General features: G+C 40.1%; 1 protein-coding gene across 1 annotated transcript; it reads right to left on the reverse strand.

The window, feature by feature from the left end:
• Positions 1–450: 450 nt before the first annotated feature.
• ylpm1 (YLP motif containing 1) lies at positions 451–20100 on the reverse strand. Its single transcript, XM_022737914.1, has 23 exons — positions 19350–20100; positions 17671–17892; positions 17040–17078; positions 16328–16516; positions 15612–16126; positions 12159–14726; positions 11648–11771; positions 11279–11423; positions 11095–11184; positions 10809–10989; positions 10665–10688; positions 10363–10553; positions 10008–10162; positions 9847–9909; positions 9508–9627; positions 9198–9374; positions 9021–9104; positions 8838–8921; positions 8668–8742; positions 2582–2633; positions 1863–1990; positions 1434–1620; positions 451–766 (listed from the first exon to the last, which is right to left on the reverse strand). Exons 1-22 carry the CDS (start codon positions 19905–19907, stop codon positions 1474–1476), a joined length of 5931 nt encoding a protein of 1976 aa, XP_022593635.1. The 5' UTR covers positions 19908–20100; the 3' UTR covers positions 451–766; positions 1434–1473.
• Between the last annotated feature and the right edge of the window lie 2113 nt (positions 20101–22213).

Consider the following 22213-nt stretch of genomic DNA (forward strand, 5'->3'; position numbering starts at 1 on the left):
ATTTAAAAAATAAAAACTTTAGACAAAGAAAATGGCAAAAACACCGTCATTATGGAGCTACGAAGCGATCCACTGAGGTGTAAAACAGTAAAGTGATGCAAAAATTTAATTTGTCTTTTAAGAAACTGTCATGTGAATTGTCTAAGCCAACGTAAACGTGGCTGGACATTTAACATGCACTTAAGGACCTGGCACATCACAAATCTGTCATGCTGCCGTTTATTCTCTTTCATTCATTCTCCCAACTTAACTGTGGCAAACCTAAATACAGCCACTCTTTAAAAACAAGGGCAACTCAAGTGAAGTCAGACTCACTCTTTTTCAGCCCAAATGATCTGCGCTGTCATTTCTAGCAGATTCTGCCACCACGAACAAACACTTTTAGGGCTTCTTGTTGATGAAACCCAGGTGACATCGTCCAGTAAGACTCCCCAAGTTGGTGATTTTGTGAAACTTTTATTGTCTTTTTTCAAAGTATCCATGGACCAAAAAACAGTGCTACAGGAATACAGTACATAAAGCATGAAGAGTATAAAACAGCAAGAACCATGACCTAATACAGGATACATGACCAGAAGTAGCACAGAATCATAAACTACAAATTAATTGGTGAATAGCCAGAGTGGCCTTTAAAAATAATAGGAAAAAACTATACTGCATCCTTATCAATGTATAACTAAGAATTTGATATCTTATGGTGATTATCACCTTGGAGAGTCTCATGTTTCATCACGAGTCAGCTTCAGTTCTTTCACATTCTGTACACCTGTAGAGAGAAAAGAAATCACTGATAATTTGGCCAAAGACAGATTAGTGTCATGTATCAATTAACTTATAACTATATAAGTTAATCGGCTATATGTGCTAATCAAAAGACTTTTTTTTCTATAAATTAAAGTCTTGTAAATGCAGATAGATTCTTTTAATCATCACTCTACAGCACGTTACAACTGTGTTTGCATCATCATAGAAGTCATTACAAGTGTAGTTCTCAATAGGTAAAACATATGCTCCCATTCAAAAGTTACTTTGGAATTATTCATAGCTTTTTATATTTACCATTTACTGTGAATAAGCTTGGAAACATAAGACAGGTCTTTGAGGAAATGACTGGCTGAACAATGGTGAGATAAGAAGGGATTCAAAAATATTTTGCAAAATGTGGTTTTTATTATCATTTCTGGATCTGGACTTACAACTTCCATTCACATGTATTAAAGAAACTATTGATCACTTATTTTCAATAGAGGGCATGTAATAAGAAAAGTTCTCAAACATGTCCTCATCAAGTCCTTAAAAGTGTATCACTATGAAAATGTTTGAAATTGTAGTTGGGATACTAATCACCACTTTTGTTTGCTTGACACAAATACGATTACTCTTCTAACTTCTAACAGCCATGCTAACATTTTAAAGAAGAGTAACAAACCTACCTTTCCATGAAGGAAAAAAAAGAGGGATAAGATTATCTTCTTAGAAATACTTGGTACGGTTCAGAGCTCTTTGTGCCAGCTGACCACTCTCATCCGTTATTCTCTCCCAGTCCGTTTGACCCACCACAAAGCCAATAGCACGCTTTCGATCTGCATCCTTCTGCTCTTCAAGATCAGCCCACCGCACCTTAAACAGGGAAACAACCAGGGTGTGGTGTTACAAGCAGAAAAATTGATAAACGGGCATAATTTCAGGTAAATCGGTTACATTATTCAGCATTTAATATTACACAAAATAGTGTTCTTCCAAACCAAAAACAACCCTGGAGTACTTGGATTTTCACATAAAACATTTTGTGTTGCCTCACTAACAAATACACTTCAACAAGACAAAAGCTTCATCTTTGAAGTGCAGCATTGTCAAATTACCCTTTTCTTTCCTGGTTCGGACATGCGTGTGGCATAATCGTCTGGCAGCTGAAGGTAGTCCTCCAGGCCTGCCGTTTGTTCACCTTCACGTTTCCGCTTCCCACTGCTCCCCAGACCATCCAACTTGTCTGTACAAATGGAAGATAACTGTTCAGGTCACCTCAGCCATCCTATAAAAGCCTCATCTCAACATTCAAAAATCCTTGAAAAGCCAAATTCAGCCAATTGGCATTATCAGTTTTAGCAGTTTCTCCTTCGTGTTCAATCGCATATCAAAACATTGGGCAATTGCAACAAGTACAACCCCATCATAATGCAGAGAGGAGACAATGTTTCTTACTCAGTTTCTCTCCTCATTTACTTGGGATTTGTAGAAATTATGACCATGTTTGTGTTTTCACGCACATTAGGTTTAAAAATAAAGAAGGCAAAAAGGCACACTTCCCCCTTTACAGCCTTAAATGCAGAACCTGAGTTTTTCATTCTCACAGTACATTCAACCATGTTTTCTTAAAAGTTGAAAACAAAAATTACAACATGAACAGCTTCCGTTGTTATAACATAATTCACATGCATAATTAGATAACAAGATACAATTATAAAACATTAAAAATCAGACCAGTATTTTCAGGCTTTAAATGCAGTGTATCTCTGTATTACAGAGATAAAAGACTGAGTTATCAGTCATAAAATAAAGACTAACAAATTGAAATACCCACCAAGTTTTGCCTCAGACGTGTCCATCTCCCATTTGCTTTTTGGAATGTAGCCCTATATTATATAAAGAAACACTGCAATGGTTAAACATCTCGGTGAGACAGGGGGAAGGGGAGGAGAGAGACAGCAGGGAAAAGGGGTTGGCTGAAAAGAGAGGAGACTGGTTCATCAGAGGTAAAAAAAAAAAAAAAAAAGACAAAGACAACCGAAGGATGAGTCTGCATGAGAAATTGTCTAGTTAGGACACATAGTGTAACACTGGCATACAAACATTTTCATCTTGTAAGTTGAGAGAAACTAATGTGTTCAGACTAAGTCTTTGTTCTTGACCACATGCAAAAAGAAAGTAAGAATGGACAACACCTGTGCTCTGCTTTGGAGGACACAGATTCTGTTCCTTCGTCAAGCAAACCTTTACGTGTTCTCAAGCCAGAAGATTCAAAAGCAAAACTAGTAACTAAATCTCCAATCATGTAGTTTGCCTGTGCTAATGATAATGTGATTAACACATTGAACATTGATTCCCATTTTTTCCCCAAAATTTTCACAAGATTACAAAGAACAAACTCCCATGAGACTGAGTCTGCAGTACTGCTGCTCAAACGTTTACACAAATGAACAAGACAACATTCATAAACAAAAAGTGCAGCATGGGCTTTGTGACATAGCATCACTGTTTCCTAACCACTCCTCAGCTGTCAAGCTGCACTCTGATGTAATTTGGCTGGCTAGCTAACAGCAAATTGCTGACAGTCCACTATCAGCTCTAGCCAGTTCCTAAGTAAGAACATGCTACTTTATTATTCTGATACATTTTGTAAGACCTGATTTTTTAGGAACTTTCAATGTATTCAATAAGTTTGTTGTTTGTTGTTCTTAGAGTTATCTTGGATAGCTGCATGCTATGACAAGGGTCAAAGTTATGATCAGCACTCATGTGACTGGCATTTACAGAGATGGCGCCTTTTTGTTCCAGCTGGGCTGATGTTCATTTAAGGAAACAGTTAACAGGTCATAGCCTTAACTGTGAAATGGAAACCAGCCAAAACCTTTTCTCCCGGTAATATGTCATAAAATAAAATGACTAAAGCTGATTAAAGTTGCATTTGTAGATTTAAAATGTTTGCTGTTTCTTTTAGGTAAAAAAAACATTACATCATTGATCTCTTTTTGTTCAAATTTGTTTTGATTTTTTATTGACATGTTTTTCTTCTAACCTCCTTATTCTTTGTTAAGTGTTTGTGGTGAGAACCTGGCTTCTTTCAGAAAACAAACTGGCATATAACATTTTTCCACAGATGAGGTGAATGGGGTGAGTCGCTGCTTTGAATTATCTGACACTTTTTTTAAACATGAGGTGCTGTAGCTTTGATCTGGATAAAATTTTAGCCCGCTTTTTAAAATGGAAAAATCCAGGTATATGACAAATAGTCAACAATCACATCAAGCGACTGGTGTTAAACAGGGGGCAAAGTTTTAAGAGGGAAGGGATCACAGAGTACCAGGTAAGTGCTGGATAATAAAAAATGACTGCCAAGCTTAAGTTCACATATATATATATATATATATATATACACACACACACACACACACACATATATATATATATATATGTATGTATATAATATATTTATTTATTTTTATGTGCAACTTTAATTTGTTATTGTGCTGTTTATTTTATCATTTTGGTTTGGCTTTCTTTAAAAACTTGGATGTAATAATGTTCTGTAATCCACATTGGTCAAAATATTTCTTTGGCCGTTTTAATTTTTGTGCAAAACTTTAAAGCCTTGTTCCCCACACAGGTGTTTTTAATTACTGTTCCTCCTTAGACCTCTGCTAAGGCTGACAATGGGCGGAGCTTTGCCGTCACAGAGCTGTCAATCAAGCACAGTCTGTATATACGCCCACCCAGTCCTGACAAACAGTCTAATCAGGTGTGGTAAGTGAAAACACCTGTGTGGGTGGATGTTTGGTGTGTAGGAGCTTTAAGCAGGTTGATATTTTTTTTGGTATATTTAATTTCTTTCTTGTGACAGTGTTCAAAGTGGGTAAAATTATGCTGAATATACCAGCATTGGTCTGTTTGTTGCAAGCATGCACAGGTGGAACAAACAAAAAAAACTTGAATGACAATAATGCTGCAAATTCAACTCCCAGCAGCATCTGCGCGGGTTTAATCCAAGTTCCGGCGCTTTGATTTCAGAGTTGAATGTATGAAACAAAACTTGATGCTTAGAGCTGAGAAAAGGAGGCAACCTGCTGTCTTACAAGCCAACAGCCATGGTCTGCTCAGATCATAATAATACATAGAAGACACACTTTCTCACTACAGACTTTCACTGAAAAATACTGAAAATTATTATAAAAAAAGAAGAACTACATTCAGGTTGGATACTCTGCTTGTGCTGCTGCTGCATGCTGTCCACACCCTGTGCAGTAAAGCACTTCACTGTATGCTGCTGTGCAACACTACATCACCATGGTGTGGTCACGAGTACAACAGATAACACACCACCCTGCATTACAGTTAGATGTGGTCAGATGTTAACATTGTACTTAGGGAGGAATGATGGTGCCACAGCAGAGTAAAATGGTGTAGCACCACTGTCCCCTTTTTTCAAGAAAAATATTAAAATATTATATTGTTAATACTCACTATTACACTGTCAATAATCTCACCTGATTAATGATAAACTAAACATATTTCCAAAAGTATTAAGGATTTTTGAGTTAATGTCAGTTGACTTACAGCCAGTAGTAATAATAGTGGCTTAAACACAGCAGTGTCCTTTTGCTTTAAGAGGATTAACGGATAATTCTTTCTGACAAAGTTAACTCCATAGTGTTGTTTTATCATGTACATGTACATGTACTGTGTTCGGGTTCCCTGCATCAACACACAGGAAGGCATAGATGCACCCATTAGATATGTGTTTCATGTCTTATTTGATGTAAGATTATTTCTGAGAAATATGTCCGTATTTCTTTTGTTGTAAATGTTTCTTGATTTCATCCTCAACAGTTTGTGTATGATGTCAGGAAAGATTTACAACAAAAAGGAGTAAAACTTTTTATATAATCTAAAACAGTCCACAATCACCTTGTCACGTGAAATGATTTAATTTCTTTAAATGAATGTGTTTGTTTATAAATACAAGATGGAATATGGATTAATACAGTTTTGAGCAATATAAGTGCTACTCAAGTGCAACATTTCAAATACATTTGTCTTGAAGAAAGCTAATTTGGAGGCGTTAAAACAGTCCAGGCAGTGATGAGCACGATTGTAAACGACAAATTAACAAGTTTACAGAATATTTGTCGACTTGACAACAGACCATTAGACCACCGCATGTTTCTCAAGTTCAGTGGTGATTGCTGTGTTCTTATTTGAGATTCAAACACTGGAGGTGCCGGAGACCCTCATGGAGTTTTTGGAGGCATTTTTATAAAAGTATTACTCTGTACATTAGAAACTGTGATGGTTTCAGCAATCAAACCTGGTAGAGTTCAATGTCACGCCCAGTATGATTTATCTGTAGAGCCACTATGCAGTAGTTTTAGACCAACAGTTCAAACAGTTAGTGTGGTTTAAGGTTACGGTGGCCGTGACTTCAGCCTTTGACCACTATCAAAATCTAAATAAAAAGACGACACGCTTGCACGGTGTGAAACTGCAGGTCTGAACTGGATAACTGAAACAATGATCAGAGCAGCTTTACATTTTCATTCTTAGACCCTAGAAAACTATATACATTTTTCCTGGTTGTCTTAGGCAATAGTGAGTTTAATGCACACATGTAGAAGCATTTGAGTCACTATTTTGAATTCTGTGCAGAGCATATTTTCATCCTTTAATGTGATAAATGAAGGAACATCTTTGATCAATGACTCAGTGGTGGAATTACTGCACGGTAAAACAATATTTACCAGCAATAAATTGTCTATTTGTCATTGACCATAATCTCTATTAAATGGGAAATTATAAACTTTTATGCATCTTCTGGAGTGTTAATTGTGTGTAACTACATGACTGCACTTTGTCTAACCCCTAAGGGCTAAAGCTAACTACAGAAAATTATGAATTTTGTTTACACACATTTCAATCATGTCAAAGTCAACTCATGAAATGTGGTCAACACAAAAGACATGAAAAGGCAGAGTCAGTACAGAGCTCGAGTATGTGATTTTGAAGCAATAATGGTCTCAAAAGAAATGTCTCATGTTACAACAGCATTTTCATTTATAATGCTCGTATGGACCGTATTAACCGATGTGCCATGAGGCACTATTGGAACCTTAATGGCACGAAGGTCTTTGTCATATTTCTCAACACTGATGTAAAGTATAAAGAGCAAAAGCATGTACATGATTAAAAGTGTTTTTTTTTTTTAATGGTTGTTTGGTATGAGGAACAAAGGCTGCAAAAATGTTTTTTGTACTTGCAGCTCATTGAAAGCTAATAATAGGAATTTAAAAAAGTAGTTTTGTGTAAATGTATAAATGATCACATATGTATTTTGTTGTTGTTTCTGAACCACATATTAATAATGACTAAAAAGGTATTACAGACATTTTAGACGAGAAACATTTTTTAGCAGTTCAAGCTTTAGTGTTTTTAGATGAAAAACTGCCAGCTGTTATTGTGGTGGAGGAAGGCAGGCAGTGCTGCCATGTAGGAAATCCATTCTCACTATTAATGCATTTAATTTGCACTTACATTTGAAGAACATTAAACTAGTATATCAAGTCATTTCTACAAGTGATGGCCTTAATAACCTCAGCATAGAAAAACCTGGTTGGTCTGATTAACACATTTGTTAGGACACACGAGTAACAAAAATATGACCATTTAGTTAAAGGTCAAAGTTTCCGGTAAAGCAGATTTGTTGTTTGACTATTAGGTGACTGTTGGCACGAGGCCGATGTCCGGTTGTTTTCAATGTTGTTCTTTTCCTTCTTTCCCCTTACTACAATGACGTGATGATCACACATTCATGACATTTGGCCCAGCGTTCCAGTTTGTGCTCAAGCTTTGGAACTCCATATGGGACAATCCCCTTGAAGGTAGTACCATAGATTTAAGTTTTGAAAATTTCAAAACCAGTTACCTAGTCACAGGTGCTACAGTTTTAAAGGTTTCATCCAACTGTAGACACAACTGAGGAGGATCTTAGACTAAAACGTGATGGATATTACGAGTCCATCACTCTGATTGTATCAACACTTTAGCTTAGTAAAATTTTACTTTTCAATAGTTTGTTAAAATTTCACCAGAATAGTTGTACAACATCTTAAGAGCTAGATAAGAAATTATATTAGTGCCGTAAAACTCAAGTGTCTGTTGATAAATGCTACTGTAAACACTGTCTTTGACATCTGAGACAATATTTACCTCATCTTTGTGAAATTCATTTGACGCATAAATAAACATTTTGTTAGGATTTCATAATAGAAATTAATGAGCAGTTGATTACGCACAAAAACGTTTAAAAATATTAAACGAAAAATTTTAAAAACAGAAATAGACATGCTATCAACATTTTTTTCTCTTTTTTCAATCCTGGATTTTGTTTTAAGTTTTTATTTTGTTTTCATTTCTTTATTTTGATGAAATACGCCTTTCAATAAAAGAAAATGTAAACTGAGTGAAATGGTTCAGCCTCATCCAAAATGATGCAGACTGAAGTTTAGGAACACTTTTCCTGATGGTGGCTCTACAGCAGCCATGTGAGTTTTAAAACTTTTTTCCTAGCTGTAGTTTTATTTTTGGGCTGATTCATTACAGTATTTTGACTGTCTCCATCTTGCTCCCTTCTATTTTTTCCTCCTCTGCTCTGCTCCTCTTTGTAAACCTGATAATTACTACATAAACATTCAAATAAATAGACAAATAAAATAAACTTTAACAAATTAACTTAAATTTCACCTATTTTGTCTCTTTCACTGGTGTAAAATAAAACAATAATATTATTTCAAGACTACCACCTAATATTAACTTGTGATGTGATAGATGGGAATACAAATAAGTGGAAATGATTCTGACATCTAAGTGGCTGTAAATGTAAGTTTTTTCATGTCCTACCAGATCACCCTCTTCTTCCTCTTCTCTCTTGGGTTCCTTGGGCTCGTCATCGGGATTGAAGTCTTCCATTTCAACCTAATAACACAAGCACAAGTTAGTTTAGCTCAGTTAATGAACAAGAGCAATAATACAGTATAATAATATTTTGAAAACCGTCTTGAAGACCTCACCTCCTCTATAGCAGCATCCTGAAGCAGGGACCGGACATCTAAGCGCACCATATGACGTGGTGAGGGCTCCCAGTTGTTGGACATCTGTGTACAAAATGCTTCGTTAAGAAGTGTTCCCTTTATGTTTATGAGCTTCAGTCGACATTCATGATTGTATTGCAAGAGCTAATCGATCTTACAGACCTTCATTATATCCTTAACCGTACGCCCATGCACATTTCTCTTCGCACAAGTCTGAGTGTCCGCAGTGATTTCAGCCAGATACACCTTGAAATTTTAAAAAAGAAAGAAAAAACACCTCTTTAGCACAGGGAACAACTGGAACAACATTTTTTTATGTCTCATTCATGAACAACTCACCTCAAAGCCTTTAGTTTTGGCTGCGCTCCAGAACTGATCAAAATGTTTAACCCTGTCATTAATAGTGTCTAAAATGATGAAGGGGAAAAAGCCGTCATCCAGAGTTTTCTTAAATGTTTTAAGCATGCTGCTTCGGTAGGTATCCTCCATCTCTGGCTCGTACTCATATTCAAGAACCTGCAAAACAGATTTTTGTGTTACATTGTTTATAATATATACAACAGTAACTGGAATACGTATATTTTTATTTCATTTTCATCAAACAGTATACTCTAGTACCATTTTTGTTACTGTTGTATATGAGACTCACCTTGGTTTTGACCCTCCTGCCTGTGTCTGGGTCTTTCTCAACTTTCTCAACCTCGGTCATGAAGTAGTCGTCCAAAACAAGAACTCTCGGTGGGGCACCACCACAATCAACTTCCTTGTCCTTGATATTGTTAACAAGATTGAAAAGCTATGTTTTCATATTTCTATTTTCTTTGTTACAAAAGATAATAACATTTGTTATGTCAAAAACATTTTTGCAGGACACATTTACAGGCTCTATGAGTACTGTTCTTATTGTTGTAGTATATTGTGCTTAAACTTGAGTTACATTACATTATAATTATATTACACTATGATTTGCTGGTATAACTCCACTCACCCGTATAAGCCTTGCAACATGGCTTTTTCCGCTTCCTGGAAGCCCTCTCATTATTATGACAATCTGTTAAAACAAATAGCTTGAATGAGGACTCCTCACTATTATATAGTGTAACAATGTGCTGTAGATACATCAAGAAACACTGAAGCAGTAACACATACCCTTTCAGGCCGAGATGATCTGCCAGGTGGTTTGAGGATATCATCAATATTCTTGATTTCTGGCTTCTTCTCGACTCGTGGAGGTGGCTGAGGTGGAGGTGGTAGAGGTGGTGCAGTGGGAGCCCCTCGGTCCTCTGGATAACTTCTTCTGTCCACTGTATGAAATTAAATTTTTTTCCAATTATAAATGCAATTTACTGCTTATAAAACTGTTTCCCCACATTCCCTCTATCATGCAGAAATCTAATTTTAGTCACAAAAAAACTTGGGACTTAAGTGTAAAAAGTTGAAGTTCTACCAAACACAGTTGTGCATGTGAACACACATCTGTTAACAGATGTGGAACTGAACATACCGTAAGGTGAAGAGCTATGGCCGTAACGCTCAGGCCCACTGCGGTCAAGTCCAGCACGCTCGTATGGAGGTCTATCGTAGCTAGGCCTTCCATAATGTTCATCTCGATCACGACTGCCACTTCGGTCCCTCTCTCGAAGATCCCACTCTCTGTCCCTGTATCCTGAGCGTAGAGGAGGTGCCAGTGGAGATCTACACAGGGGAGGAGTTGTATTAAGTTTCATTTCCTCAACAGAATTTCTTGTTTCAAACTGGCACACACTGATGACTAATCACAATGTATGACACAGTGTGATATAGTACCTTTCCTCAACCATGGACTGTGTGCTTGAATCAAAAACAGACAAACAGAAAAGAATATTATATATGTACGGAAGCAGTACACTTCCCCACAGTTTGAAAAAAAAAAAAAAAAGGAGTGTCAGAGCCACAGAGGAAACATGTTACCTGTCATCTCTTTCTCTTGGGGGATAGCGCTCCCTCTCAAATCTTTCTCTTTCATATTCAAGTGGAGGCTTTTCTCTGTATAACTCCCTCTCTCTGTTGTACTCCCGGCGGTCCATGTAAGGGTCTGATCGTCTCTCATAATACAGGTCTCTGCTATAAGGATCTCTGGAACCAAGGGGTTCTATGAGGAGAATTAAATAGTTCATCAGTGAACAATGGTAAGAAAGTTGCATAAACAAGCTCTATCTGAGTAGAAAAATATAAGCTTGACAGTATTGAAACTCACCTTTTTCATAACCCCTGTCTAATGGCACCGGGTCAGGCCTTAGCACAATTCTCTCACCGTAAGAGATCCGCTCAACAGTGGCACCAGGCTCTGAAATTAGTGTCAATATCAGCAACAGTGTCTGGAAAGATAATTTGCTTAATCTGTTAAAATGAAGAAATATATTCTTTTTTGCTTCTCATACCATGTCCATGTCCATAATCCACAGTCTTTGGTATCACTGGAGCTGTGGGAGCAGCAGAGAGGACTGACTGGCAATCTGTGGCAGCAGGCTTTGCATCCCAAGGCACAGGTTCAGTTGCAGCTGTCTGTGCTGCTGCAGTCATGCCCTGAGGATGACCGATTTGATATCACAGCAGTTAATTATAAAATGGCAAAGTTGAAATATAATTAAAATAGATTTACTGAAAATATATGGAAAATGCAAAGTATGCCTTGTGTCCTTTAGTGGCCATGCTGTTCCTTACATGCCATGTGTTTTGAATCAATTTGCATAACCAATGGTCTTGCGATTCTTACAACAATGCAGTCTTTGTTGGTAACTATCACTTACCTTCAAAACATTCCTGACGTCCGGTGGGATCTCCAAACCGAGAAGACCAGCAGGAAGCTCAGGCAAGACGTCTGCTGGTGCAGGCTGAGGTTCAGCACCAGTGGTCTTCCCCTCCTGCAGTTCCCTGTAAACCCAAAAGAATGTTATAATGTAGATAAGTTCACCTAAAAGTTGCACAAAATCCATTCAACCATAAAGTAGAGTAGGCAATACAGTAACAAAATGGCCGAAAAGCAAAACAGCCGAAAAGCAAAACAGCCTTCTATTTCGATCACTGCCATGTGTAAAGGTAAGTCAGTTAAGCTGTTTTATGATGTAAGGACCACAATTCCATTCACCTCCCCTGTTTTTGGATGGAGGCAGAAATCGCAGGTGAAGATTTCAAAACCTAGGCTAACAATTAACAACACTGCAATCAGCAGAACTAGATGCCACAAGAGCTAAGTCAGAATGTAATGTGCATGAACCTATTATATAATGTATTAATCAACAATGAAAGTCTAGAAATTACCGTATAAGTTTAAGCTCTTGAGCAGCTTTCAAGATGATCTCGTGCTGACGTTGAGAGAGAGCAAGTACATTTGCTCCACTTGCTCCTTGTGGTGCAGGTTCAACTGAGCTCTCTGGTAAGTTCGTTACAAGTGCAGCAGGAAGGGGAGGTTTATCCAAAGGAGGCTCATCCCTGTGGTCCTCATAACGAGGTCTGCGATCTTCATAGTCAGGAGGATACCCTCTCTCTGGTGGCGGAGGGAGTCTTGAAGGCCTATCCCATTCTGAAGGGGGTGGTGGTGGGTATGGTGGCTCTTCCTGTCGGTATGGTGGCTCATCCTTGTATTCACGGATTCTAAGTTCTCCTCTACCCCTGTTAAGCTCATCATATGGATATGGGTGACCTCTTTCTCTTTCTCTTTCCTCTAGCCAATGGCCATCCCTGTAGGACTCTGGTGGAGGCATGCGGGGGGGATAGTCCCTCTCAGGAGGCGCACGATCTCTGTCCCATTCAGACTCATAGTACTTGGCCTCTGGCCGATAGTCATCAGGAGGATAGTCCTGTGGTGTCCGCCAGCGATATCCGTCTTCCCCATGACCATAATCCTCAACGTAACCCTCATTATATCCCTCTTCATACTCCTCATGTGTTGGACCTGGCCGCCACATACCTCTTGCCATTCCTCGACCCATAGGTCTCCTCCTCATTCCTCCCCTATCTATTATCTCATGTGGAGGCAGAGGGGGACCAATGCCATGTGGCGGTCGCCACCCTAAGTCTCTCTCCATTCCTTCATCGTACAAAGGCTCCTCCATAGGATCCATCATTTCATGGGGCGGTGGTGGCATGCAACGCCTGCGTCTTCCTACATCAGGATGCATCGGGTGGCTGTGAGGGTCATGTCCATGATACATGGGGTGCCCTGTTGGATCAACTTCAGTCTCATCAGTGTCCATTTCATGGCCTAATGGCCCGTGATCCATTGGCCCATGTACTGGATGAGGGGGACGTCCTCGTCCTGGGGGCATGAAACCAGGATGACCACGTGGAGGACGACCTCGGCCAGGTGGAAATGGGGGTCTCATTCCTCTCATTGGAGGAGGTCTCCTTTCTCCCCAGTAAGGGTCATCTTCCTCTGAGTACTCCACTGATTCAGGTTCTTCCCAGTGCCTGTCCGCTGGATCTCCTCTTCCCATAGGTGGTCCTCCTCTTCCCATAGGGGGACCCCCTCTTCCCATAGGGGGACCCCCTCTACCCATAGGGGGACCCCCTCTACCCATAGGTGGACCTCCCCTAACCATAGGTGGTCCTCCTCTAACCATAGGTGGACCTCCTCTAACCATAGGTGGACCCCCTCTACCCAAAGGTAGACCTCCTCTCCCCATAGGCGGTCTACCTCTCCCCATAGGTGGACCTCCTCTACCCATAGGTGGGCCTCCTCTACCCATAGGGGGCCCTCCTCTCATTATTGGGGGTCCTCCTCTCCCCATAGGGGGTCCTCCCATTGGCTCTTCATAATACTCTTCCTCTGTTGCAAAGTGATGGTCCTCCGGCATCCACATTTCTTCAGGGGGCACCTCAGACTCCTCACCTCCAAACTCCTTGTATGAAGGATCTTGCCAGTGATATTCTTGCTGCTCTTCTGGCATCCCCAACTCCTCTTCCGGTGGCATGTAATCATAGGACATTTCTCCCATCTCCTCCCCAAGCGGGACAGTGTTTGATCCTCTGAACTCTCCACGGCCCCTCTGCCCACGACCTCGCCCAAGCACCTGAACAGGCACTGGGGGCTGGCCTCGACCCCTACCAGGAGGAGGCCTTGGAGGCTCTGGTCTTGACTGCATTTGGCCAGAAGCTTGTGGCTCCTGCTGGATTACTGGGGGTTTTGGTACCACTGGGGGTTTGCTGTTTGTCAATGGTCCATCTGGTTTGAGGGGATTTTGAGCAACAGTATTTTTTGATAAGGAAGAAGCAGTTACTGAAGGGTTGCTGTTAACAGGTTTAGTATTTTCACTTTTTTCAGAGGCCTCATTGCCATCTGATTTCTCTGGGTTTGTCTGTAATGTCTGAGGAATGGGGTCACTTTGAACAAAAAAACCATCATTTCCGAGTAAGTTGTCATCTGTCAAGTCTTCAGCATTTACCTTCTCAACTTTTTCAGATTCACTTTTTTCTTTTTCAGACTGTGGCGTGGCTGATTTTCCAACAGTCTTGGATTCAATACTGGCAGGCTGTTTAGTGGCTGTTTCTTCTTTAGGTTGGGGGCCTTGCTGTTGTTTTTGCTGGGGCACGGGTGGGCGTTCAAAACGAGGCGGAGGGCCAGGTGGCCTTGGGGGTTGTTCAAACCTAGGCTGCTGCCCAAATCGTGGCTGATCGAATCTAGGGGGACCATCAAAGCGCGGGCGTGGTTGGTCAAATCTGGGAGGCCCATCAAAGCGCGGGCGCGGTTGGTCAAACCTTGGGGGGCCGTCAAAGTGCTGCTGTGGTTGGTCGAACCTTGGGGGCCCATCAAAGCGCTGCTGTGGTTGGTCAAACCTTGGGGGCCCATCAAAGCGCTGCTGTGGCTGGTCAAATCTAGGGTTGTTTCCTCTGGGATAAGTAAGACAACAAAAATTGTAAGAAAACGTTAAGATAAGCTTTCTTTTAAAGACACAGCAACAGCCTAATATTATAAAACAATAAATATGTATTGTGCATATGAAGTACTGTGCGTCATTTCAACAGCCCACCTGAAAACTCAACTGATTTTATGAGAAAATTTTTCTTTTGAAAAGTCATTCTAAAATTAGGCCTGTCACAATTCGAACATTCGTATAAATGTAGCAAAAAATAAATATTTAAGCTGTAATGACCTGTTTACAAGCTAAGATGCTTTGAAGTAGTTTGCCTTTGGCTTTTTGGCTTCATCTATTGAATAGCCTATTCACGCATCAGTAAACTAAGCTAATCAATAATAATAGAAAAGGACATAAGCAAGCAAAGCTGTTATGATTGGATAATCAAGACAGCAATCTGAGAAGCAGTGTATGGAAGCATTTTGGGTTTTTCACCAAAAGATAAGAAAATTTACCAACAAAGATTGCCTACTTTGTAAGAAGTGCTGCCTTACTCTGCAACAATAACAAATCTAAGGAGTCACCTGCTAGCTTGCCACCCACGTGAGGCAACAGGGGTACCAGAAACAAGTGGCACATCATCCTTGTCTGCTCATAAAAAGGAGATCACCAAGCACCAATAAGATAGCGAGATTTATGTCAATGTGTTATTTCAGTTTTTACGAGTTTTAGCACAAGGCTTCAACATAAAAAAATGTGAAAAAGGTGAAGAGGTCTGAATATTTCCTGAATGCACTGAAGGTGCCAGTTCCAATTAGTCTGAACTCAATCTTTTAAAAAAGTGACAGCCCTGTGTCAAATGTAACAATTTTTAATTACAAAATGGCTATGACAGTGGTACAAAACAATCCCTACTGACCGTGGACCTCTAACACTGTTGATGCTCGGTGGCTGAAGTGTGGGAGGACCTGGGGGTCTGACTCCTATGCCAGCAGGGCCACCTCCTCTTACAGGGGGTCCAGCAGGTGATTCTGAATGTGGCCCAAACCCAGTGGGCCGTGGACCTTGAGATCTGGGACCAACAGCAACTGGAGATTGCGGCACACCCTGGTTTAGTGACTGCTGTTGCATTTGCATGTCTTGTCCAGGGTACTGGCCAAATTGTCCCATCATCCCACTATTATACTGGCCAGAGGTAAATGGCACCATGGTAGTCAGAGTGGCCACCCTTTCTTGAAGGTGGGTATTGGTGGCATTCATCTGTTCCTGCCACTGCTTCCATTGGTGCTCATAGTCCTGTAGCTGGTCTTTGTGGGGATAGGTCTGGAACTGCTCATACCACAGGGCAAATGAGCGACCCCAGTCTTGAAATAAAGGGGTGAACTGCTGCTGTTGCATTTCATAGTGCCTCAGCTGCATTTCAGCAGACATAGACTGCAACAAAGGACATTAAAGAAAGGATGTTATTCATTTTTTGTTAAAGTATTATCATAAAAGGTACATGTAGAATGAAGAAACCATCAAGACATTACATGTAAAGATTAAAACTTTCACCTTTCACTTTCTGTATATGCCAATCTTCAGACCACGAAAAACAACTAGTAAGAAGTAAATGCTAAAGAAACTATAATTTACCTGAAGGTCTGCAGGTTGCTGAATCAGCTGTTGGTATTTTTCCAGGATCTGCTGAAGCTTTTCATGCTGTTGCATGAGAGCCTGGTATTGTAAGCCTGCTCTCTGCTGTTGTACCTGCTGCCACTGTGCTGCTGCAGCCTGTAACTGCTGGAGGCGGGCAGCCTCCGCTGGGTCTTGTGGGACCTCGGGCTTTAAACAGAAACAAGGCCAGATTGAAGCAAAGCATGGCTCTGTAACTTGCAAAGAGTATTTTTGACATAGGTGAGGGTAGTTTGTGACGGAACAGATGACACATTTTTGAGATGGAGGCAACATATTGCTGAGAACATATTACACAATCACACAAACACGACAACATTCTCAGTAAATGTATTTACAATCAGCAAAGTGAGGGCATCTAAACGATTTGGTACAGATTCTATTGTCACAATTCTTCCTCGTCCTACAGACAAGCAAGACGAAGGTCAAGTATGTATGCCTGGGCACTTCTGTAACTTACACTGGGCACATAAGACAATTAAAATCAATGTTCCCACTGATTTAACTGCCTCAGACATTATTACAATCATTGATCACCATTAGAAGGGAAGGAAGAATAAATGTGTTTTAGTCTTGTGAACTTCACACATTCATGAAATGGCAGTTATCACAAGAATTGGGGCTAAATATTTATGGACATGATGGTAATGGGAGGGTGGGTGGTGAGACTTACTGTATCTGTAAATATAGGTGGTTTTCCTACATTTTCACCCTGAAAATTAATGCAAAAAATATAAACAATGTTTAGATCTAGTGATAACCGAACCTGTCTGGTATACTCTATTTTAAACTGTATTTGGCATGTTCTTAAAGGCTGTTGAGTAAGCAATACAATGAATGTGAAAAAATAATTAACAGCAACAAAATTATTGACATAAGTTTCATTGTACAACTAGGAAAAGGGCACTCAGAGAGCACAGACCTCCACAAATATTCAACAACATACACCATGTGTCAATCGCTCATTACTGCTAGTCTCAAGCAGAGATGAGGAGCAGGCGACAGAGGTCTAGTAACCTCATCTCTTTTGAACTCCACACCCCCATATTTTTGTTCCCATTTTCCAACTTATAGTCTTCAGCCCCAATCTACCCCGACTCAAGTGACATCACTTCAATATTTCAGATTTTGCGCAGCTCCCTCTGGAGCCACAAAAGGCTTCATACAATTTTATCACATATCCTGTAGCATTCCTCAAGATGTGTAAAGACTCTTTGATGTGTAAAATCAGTGGAGCGCCCCTTTGACCGAGACAAGTTTGACTTCTTACAAAAACCCCTCTCTGCCATGTTAGGCATGCTTACCCTTAAGTCCTCAGGTGGTGGGGGTGGTAGTGGGGGCTCATCTTTTGGAGGGGGTGGAGGAGGTGTGCTTTTCGGTGGTTCTATTGGAGGAGGGGGAGGAAGTCCATGGCCTGCGGGTGGCAGCACAGGACCATCACCCTCTTTCTGATTCTGTTTGGCTTTCTCTTGCTTTAACTTCTGTAGATTCTGAAGATGCTGTTTGTACCAAAGTTGCTGTTGCTCCTGGATGAAACAATTACAAAGACATGTCTGACGAAAGCACACGAGAAACCGTGTCGTTTCATTTCACTTAGTACGTTTATGTTACAAACCCTGAAACAGATCACAGGCTGAAACCTGCTAGTTGCACTAACATATCTGTTCTTACTGTGGCACTGCGAATGTTTACCTCCCAGTTCAATGTTACAGGATAAAACTGTGATAGGATAACACTTTCAAACGTTGTCAGTGGCCTGAAACACACAATGGCTTTACATTTATTTCAATTTAAACCCTAAGTCCTCAGAGTGTTACTAGAAAATGGCAAAATTTTACAGACTTAGTGATGGTCATAGTAAACCTGAATTGGCCAAAACGCACTACATTCACAAACACTAGATTTAACTTTTAATATTACTTATTTGGTTTCTTATTAACATGCTTAACATTGCACATCATACAGCTCTACTCTAATCATTTGACCTTATACATCTACAACACAAGGCCATACAGCTGAATTAAATTATTAATATTTTTCTGACTAATATTGTGATTACTGAGGGTAGTTTGTGCTTTCTGTATTAATGTTCTATGAAATAGTAATTATCAACTAACTAGCACAAATGTGTTACCAAGCTCAAATGGATTACACTGTTATTACAAAGAGTCAACTTTATTATCAGTAACACAACCTCATGTTGTGGAGGACAAGAATATCTACTTTTTTCACCCTAACAAAGACCACATCGAGTATTTTCACTAATTATCATCTGTGCTCTGACTGAAAGCATCTGGTGGTCTTTGATCAGAAGGAACAACATTACAGCATGTGCCAATCAGTGCTGTTTAAACTTAATCCTGATTTAAGTAATTCCGTAGTAAATCTACTGTCAACAAGTCCAATCAGTATTTATATTTAGCAGTGGGCATATCCCAAGTAAAAATAAAGCAGCGGATACAAATCTACTAAAATAGAAACTCTTATTGGTCCTGATCCAATTCCTTGTGTGTGTGACACATCCCTAGTTCCCTCTAACACTGCACATGGGTTTCAAGTCTCAGTGTATGAGTTATGGCAGTTCTGAAAACAAAATAGTACATTAGATATACTGGTTTAGTCTCTGTGTGATTAATACCACACAGTGAGTATTATTTAATTCCATAACCTTTAATGCCTTTATTGAATATCACATGATTTCCCCCACTTGTCTTACCTATTTGATGTGGACAGTGTGATACTTGCAAGCATTACATTTGTTTATTTGTTTGCACAAGCATGACATATCCTGTCACCAAAACAGGACAGGGACATCTCTTTCAGAGAAAAGGGGTAATTTCTTATAACATCAATAAAAAAGTTTACTAAGCTGTTCTTATGTCGCAAGTTTTGTCTGCAGGAGGAGCAAAGAAGGCGTAAATATTTATCACAGTGATGTGATTTAGCACCAAAGCATGTAAAACAAACCCATACAAGACGTTACCTGCAAAGGTAGGGATTTGTCCTCTTCTGTCGTGGATGAATCCTTCTTACTGGCCTCGGTGGCTTTGGGAGCACCGGTGTTCTCCGGCGTCTTGGATAATAGAGTCTCTGGAGGGGGAGGACACGGTTGGGGCTCCGTGGGGTGAGGTTGTGGTGGAGGCGGAGGAGGCTGTTGGTGACTCTGCTTGGGAGCAGGTGGGCCTCTCGCCGGCTGAGCCGAAGTCTCGTCTTGTTTATAGTATGCCTGAGCTCCAGCACTGTCCGTATGTCCTGAGGTCTCTGAATGCCACGGCCCTGAATACCCACCACCGTACGCACTGGCACTGTTGCCGTGTTGTAACACAGACTGGAGCTGTTTCTGGTGCAGCATCTGAAGCTGCTGCATCTGCTGGAGATGCTGCTCCTGCAGGCTGGAGAACAGCGAGCCGCTGGATGGGGCCTCGAAGCCCCCGAACCCCGCTGCCGGCCCGGGGTGGCTAGCACCTGGTTGCTTACGAGGCCCAGGTCCTGCGTAGTTTTGCGACTGAGGTCCACCATAATTTCCCCAGGAGGGATACATTGTTAAAAAGCGAAGCGGTGTGCACGGCCTTTGTGCTCACCCACAGCCGGGTCTCAGTTGCTAACAACGCTAACAAAGCTAACAGCTAACGTTGACCTACCTATAATAATTAGCTACATTTTCATTCCCAGACTGGAACAGGCCCCATTAGATAACGTTTTTAATTACCACATATGTAGCTAGAAACTGTTATTCGTTAAAGACAGAAATTTGCCCGTTTAGCTTTGGGAAAATACTTTACAAAAACCATTCAGACACGGTGGTGTCGATGAACAGCTGATGACGGAAACACGTCACATGTCGTCAGGTGACGACATCCGTTTCTCTCCCATTTTTTATGTGGTGATTGTGCCTGTGTTATGAAATATAAAATACGTTTTGATGAAAAATGTTTATTCATACATGCTATCACTTCTTTTGTTTTCGAGTCTGTATTTCCTTCTCTTTCCTTCTTGTCCCACTTGTCTTGTGATTAAGGTCAAAATGTAATGTAATGTAAATTTATTTTATAACACACATGTATTTATCATATATATATGATAAATATATATACTTTATCATTATTATTATTTATATATATATATATATATACACACACATATATAAATATATATACTGTATATATATTCATACAAATTAATGTGAAAATGCAACACACAAAACAGGGCTTAAAATATTGTAAAATTAAATAAGGCATTTTTTTCAAAACGTGTTCCAATGGTTACTGACTACTCACTGCAAATACAGAAATATGATACCCAACAGCTCACCCGGGGTCTGTAATTTTACCACAAGAGGGAGACATTTACAAAGCTATTTCTACTCAACACGAGGAACCATTGACTGTAACAACAATAACAACATCAATAATAATAATAATGGTAATAAGAAGAAGAACATTATACTAAATTTGAGCTAAAAAAAAAAAGTTCTTGGATATTGAAATTTGTCAGGTTAATGGAACATTGTTTAAATTAACAACAATAATATATGTAACTACATGGTCATAGTAAATTCCACATGAAAAAGGCCTGAAGAATCTTTTAGGATAGAGTCAGCTACAGTCTGTGTCCAAACAACCTACAGCAGTTTGTTGACTCAGGGAGCAACTGTGTGAGTTCAGACTTTGTGAGAGGACTTTGTGTTTAGAAACTGAGGGGGGTAGGGTGGGAGGGACAGCAGTGGGAGGTAAAAGACCAGTGACTTTAGGTTGCCCTTGAGGTCTGATACACATAAGAGTATTTTTTGTCTTAAGATCACCAGTAAATCTGTATTAATTTTGACCAGAACCACTTAAAAAGAATCGTTAAAGCGGATTAATCAAGCCCGTCCTGTTTAATGTCTCCCGTTAATTAGTTTGTCAGCAGTGTTTTAATATCGCCTAATGACTTCATATTTCACTGATGACATTAAAGGGGTGTTAAAAGAGGGGAAATGGCCCATTCAGGATTCAGTTCTTTCGCTTAAGACGCCCTCGATGAATAAGACAAGGTCACGGAGGCCTAGCCTTTAGGGAGAGATACATTATCAGGGGATGGGGGTGGTGAAATCCCATAGAGGAAGCTCTCTCCCCTCTAAAACAGCATGACGGGCACAATGTGATACAGTTCTGTCTTAGAACAATACACTGCACAGGGAATTCATGCTACAGCTTAGGGCAGCCACGCTGTATAGGATGGCAGGATAGCCCCACAGTGTACAATAATACTGATGCTGGGATGCTTGGGACTAATGCCTAGTGCTGTTTGGAGGTGAGGGGTGAGACTTATGACTGTCATAATGTTCGTTTGTGTGTTAATAACAAATGTAGCATTTTTAAGTGATTTTTGTCCATTGACCAGATAAACATATGAGAGAAAACAACAGCCTAATATTTTCAAATGCATTAGAAGTTAGCCCTTTTCAATCTTCATCAGCACTTTCGAAAGCTTTCTAAGCAAGAACAAAGAAATCAGAAATCGTAAAGTTGTAGCTCACAGTATTGAGGACACTGCATTTTCTCTGTGATGAAAATCCTATGTTAAACAAAATGCTCAATGGAGGCTAATGGATCCCGAACAAGTCCATGCACTGCTTCCAAAATGCTTTGTTTGACAAATCAATTTTCCCATAACCCGGTGAGGAGAAAAGTGATGCGGATTGATCGCCCCCCCTGACTTTGTTTCCAGAATATTGTTTGATGGCTGGATAGATTAATTGGTATGACATTTGAAAGCCTTCTCTTGACTGTCAGCATCCAAGCCTCTATACGCCAATCGAACCTCAGTCTAATTGTCTCCTCTATAATACCCCACTTCACAAATTAG

Source organism: Seriola dumerili, unplaced genomic scaffold (assembly GCF_002260705.1).
Source record: "Seriola dumerili isolate Sdu_G_001 unplaced genomic scaffold, Sdu_1.0 BDQW01000025.1, whole genome shotgun sequence".
Taxonomy (NCBI): Eukaryota; Metazoa; Chordata; class Actinopteri; order Carangiformes; family Carangidae; genus Seriola; species Seriola dumerili.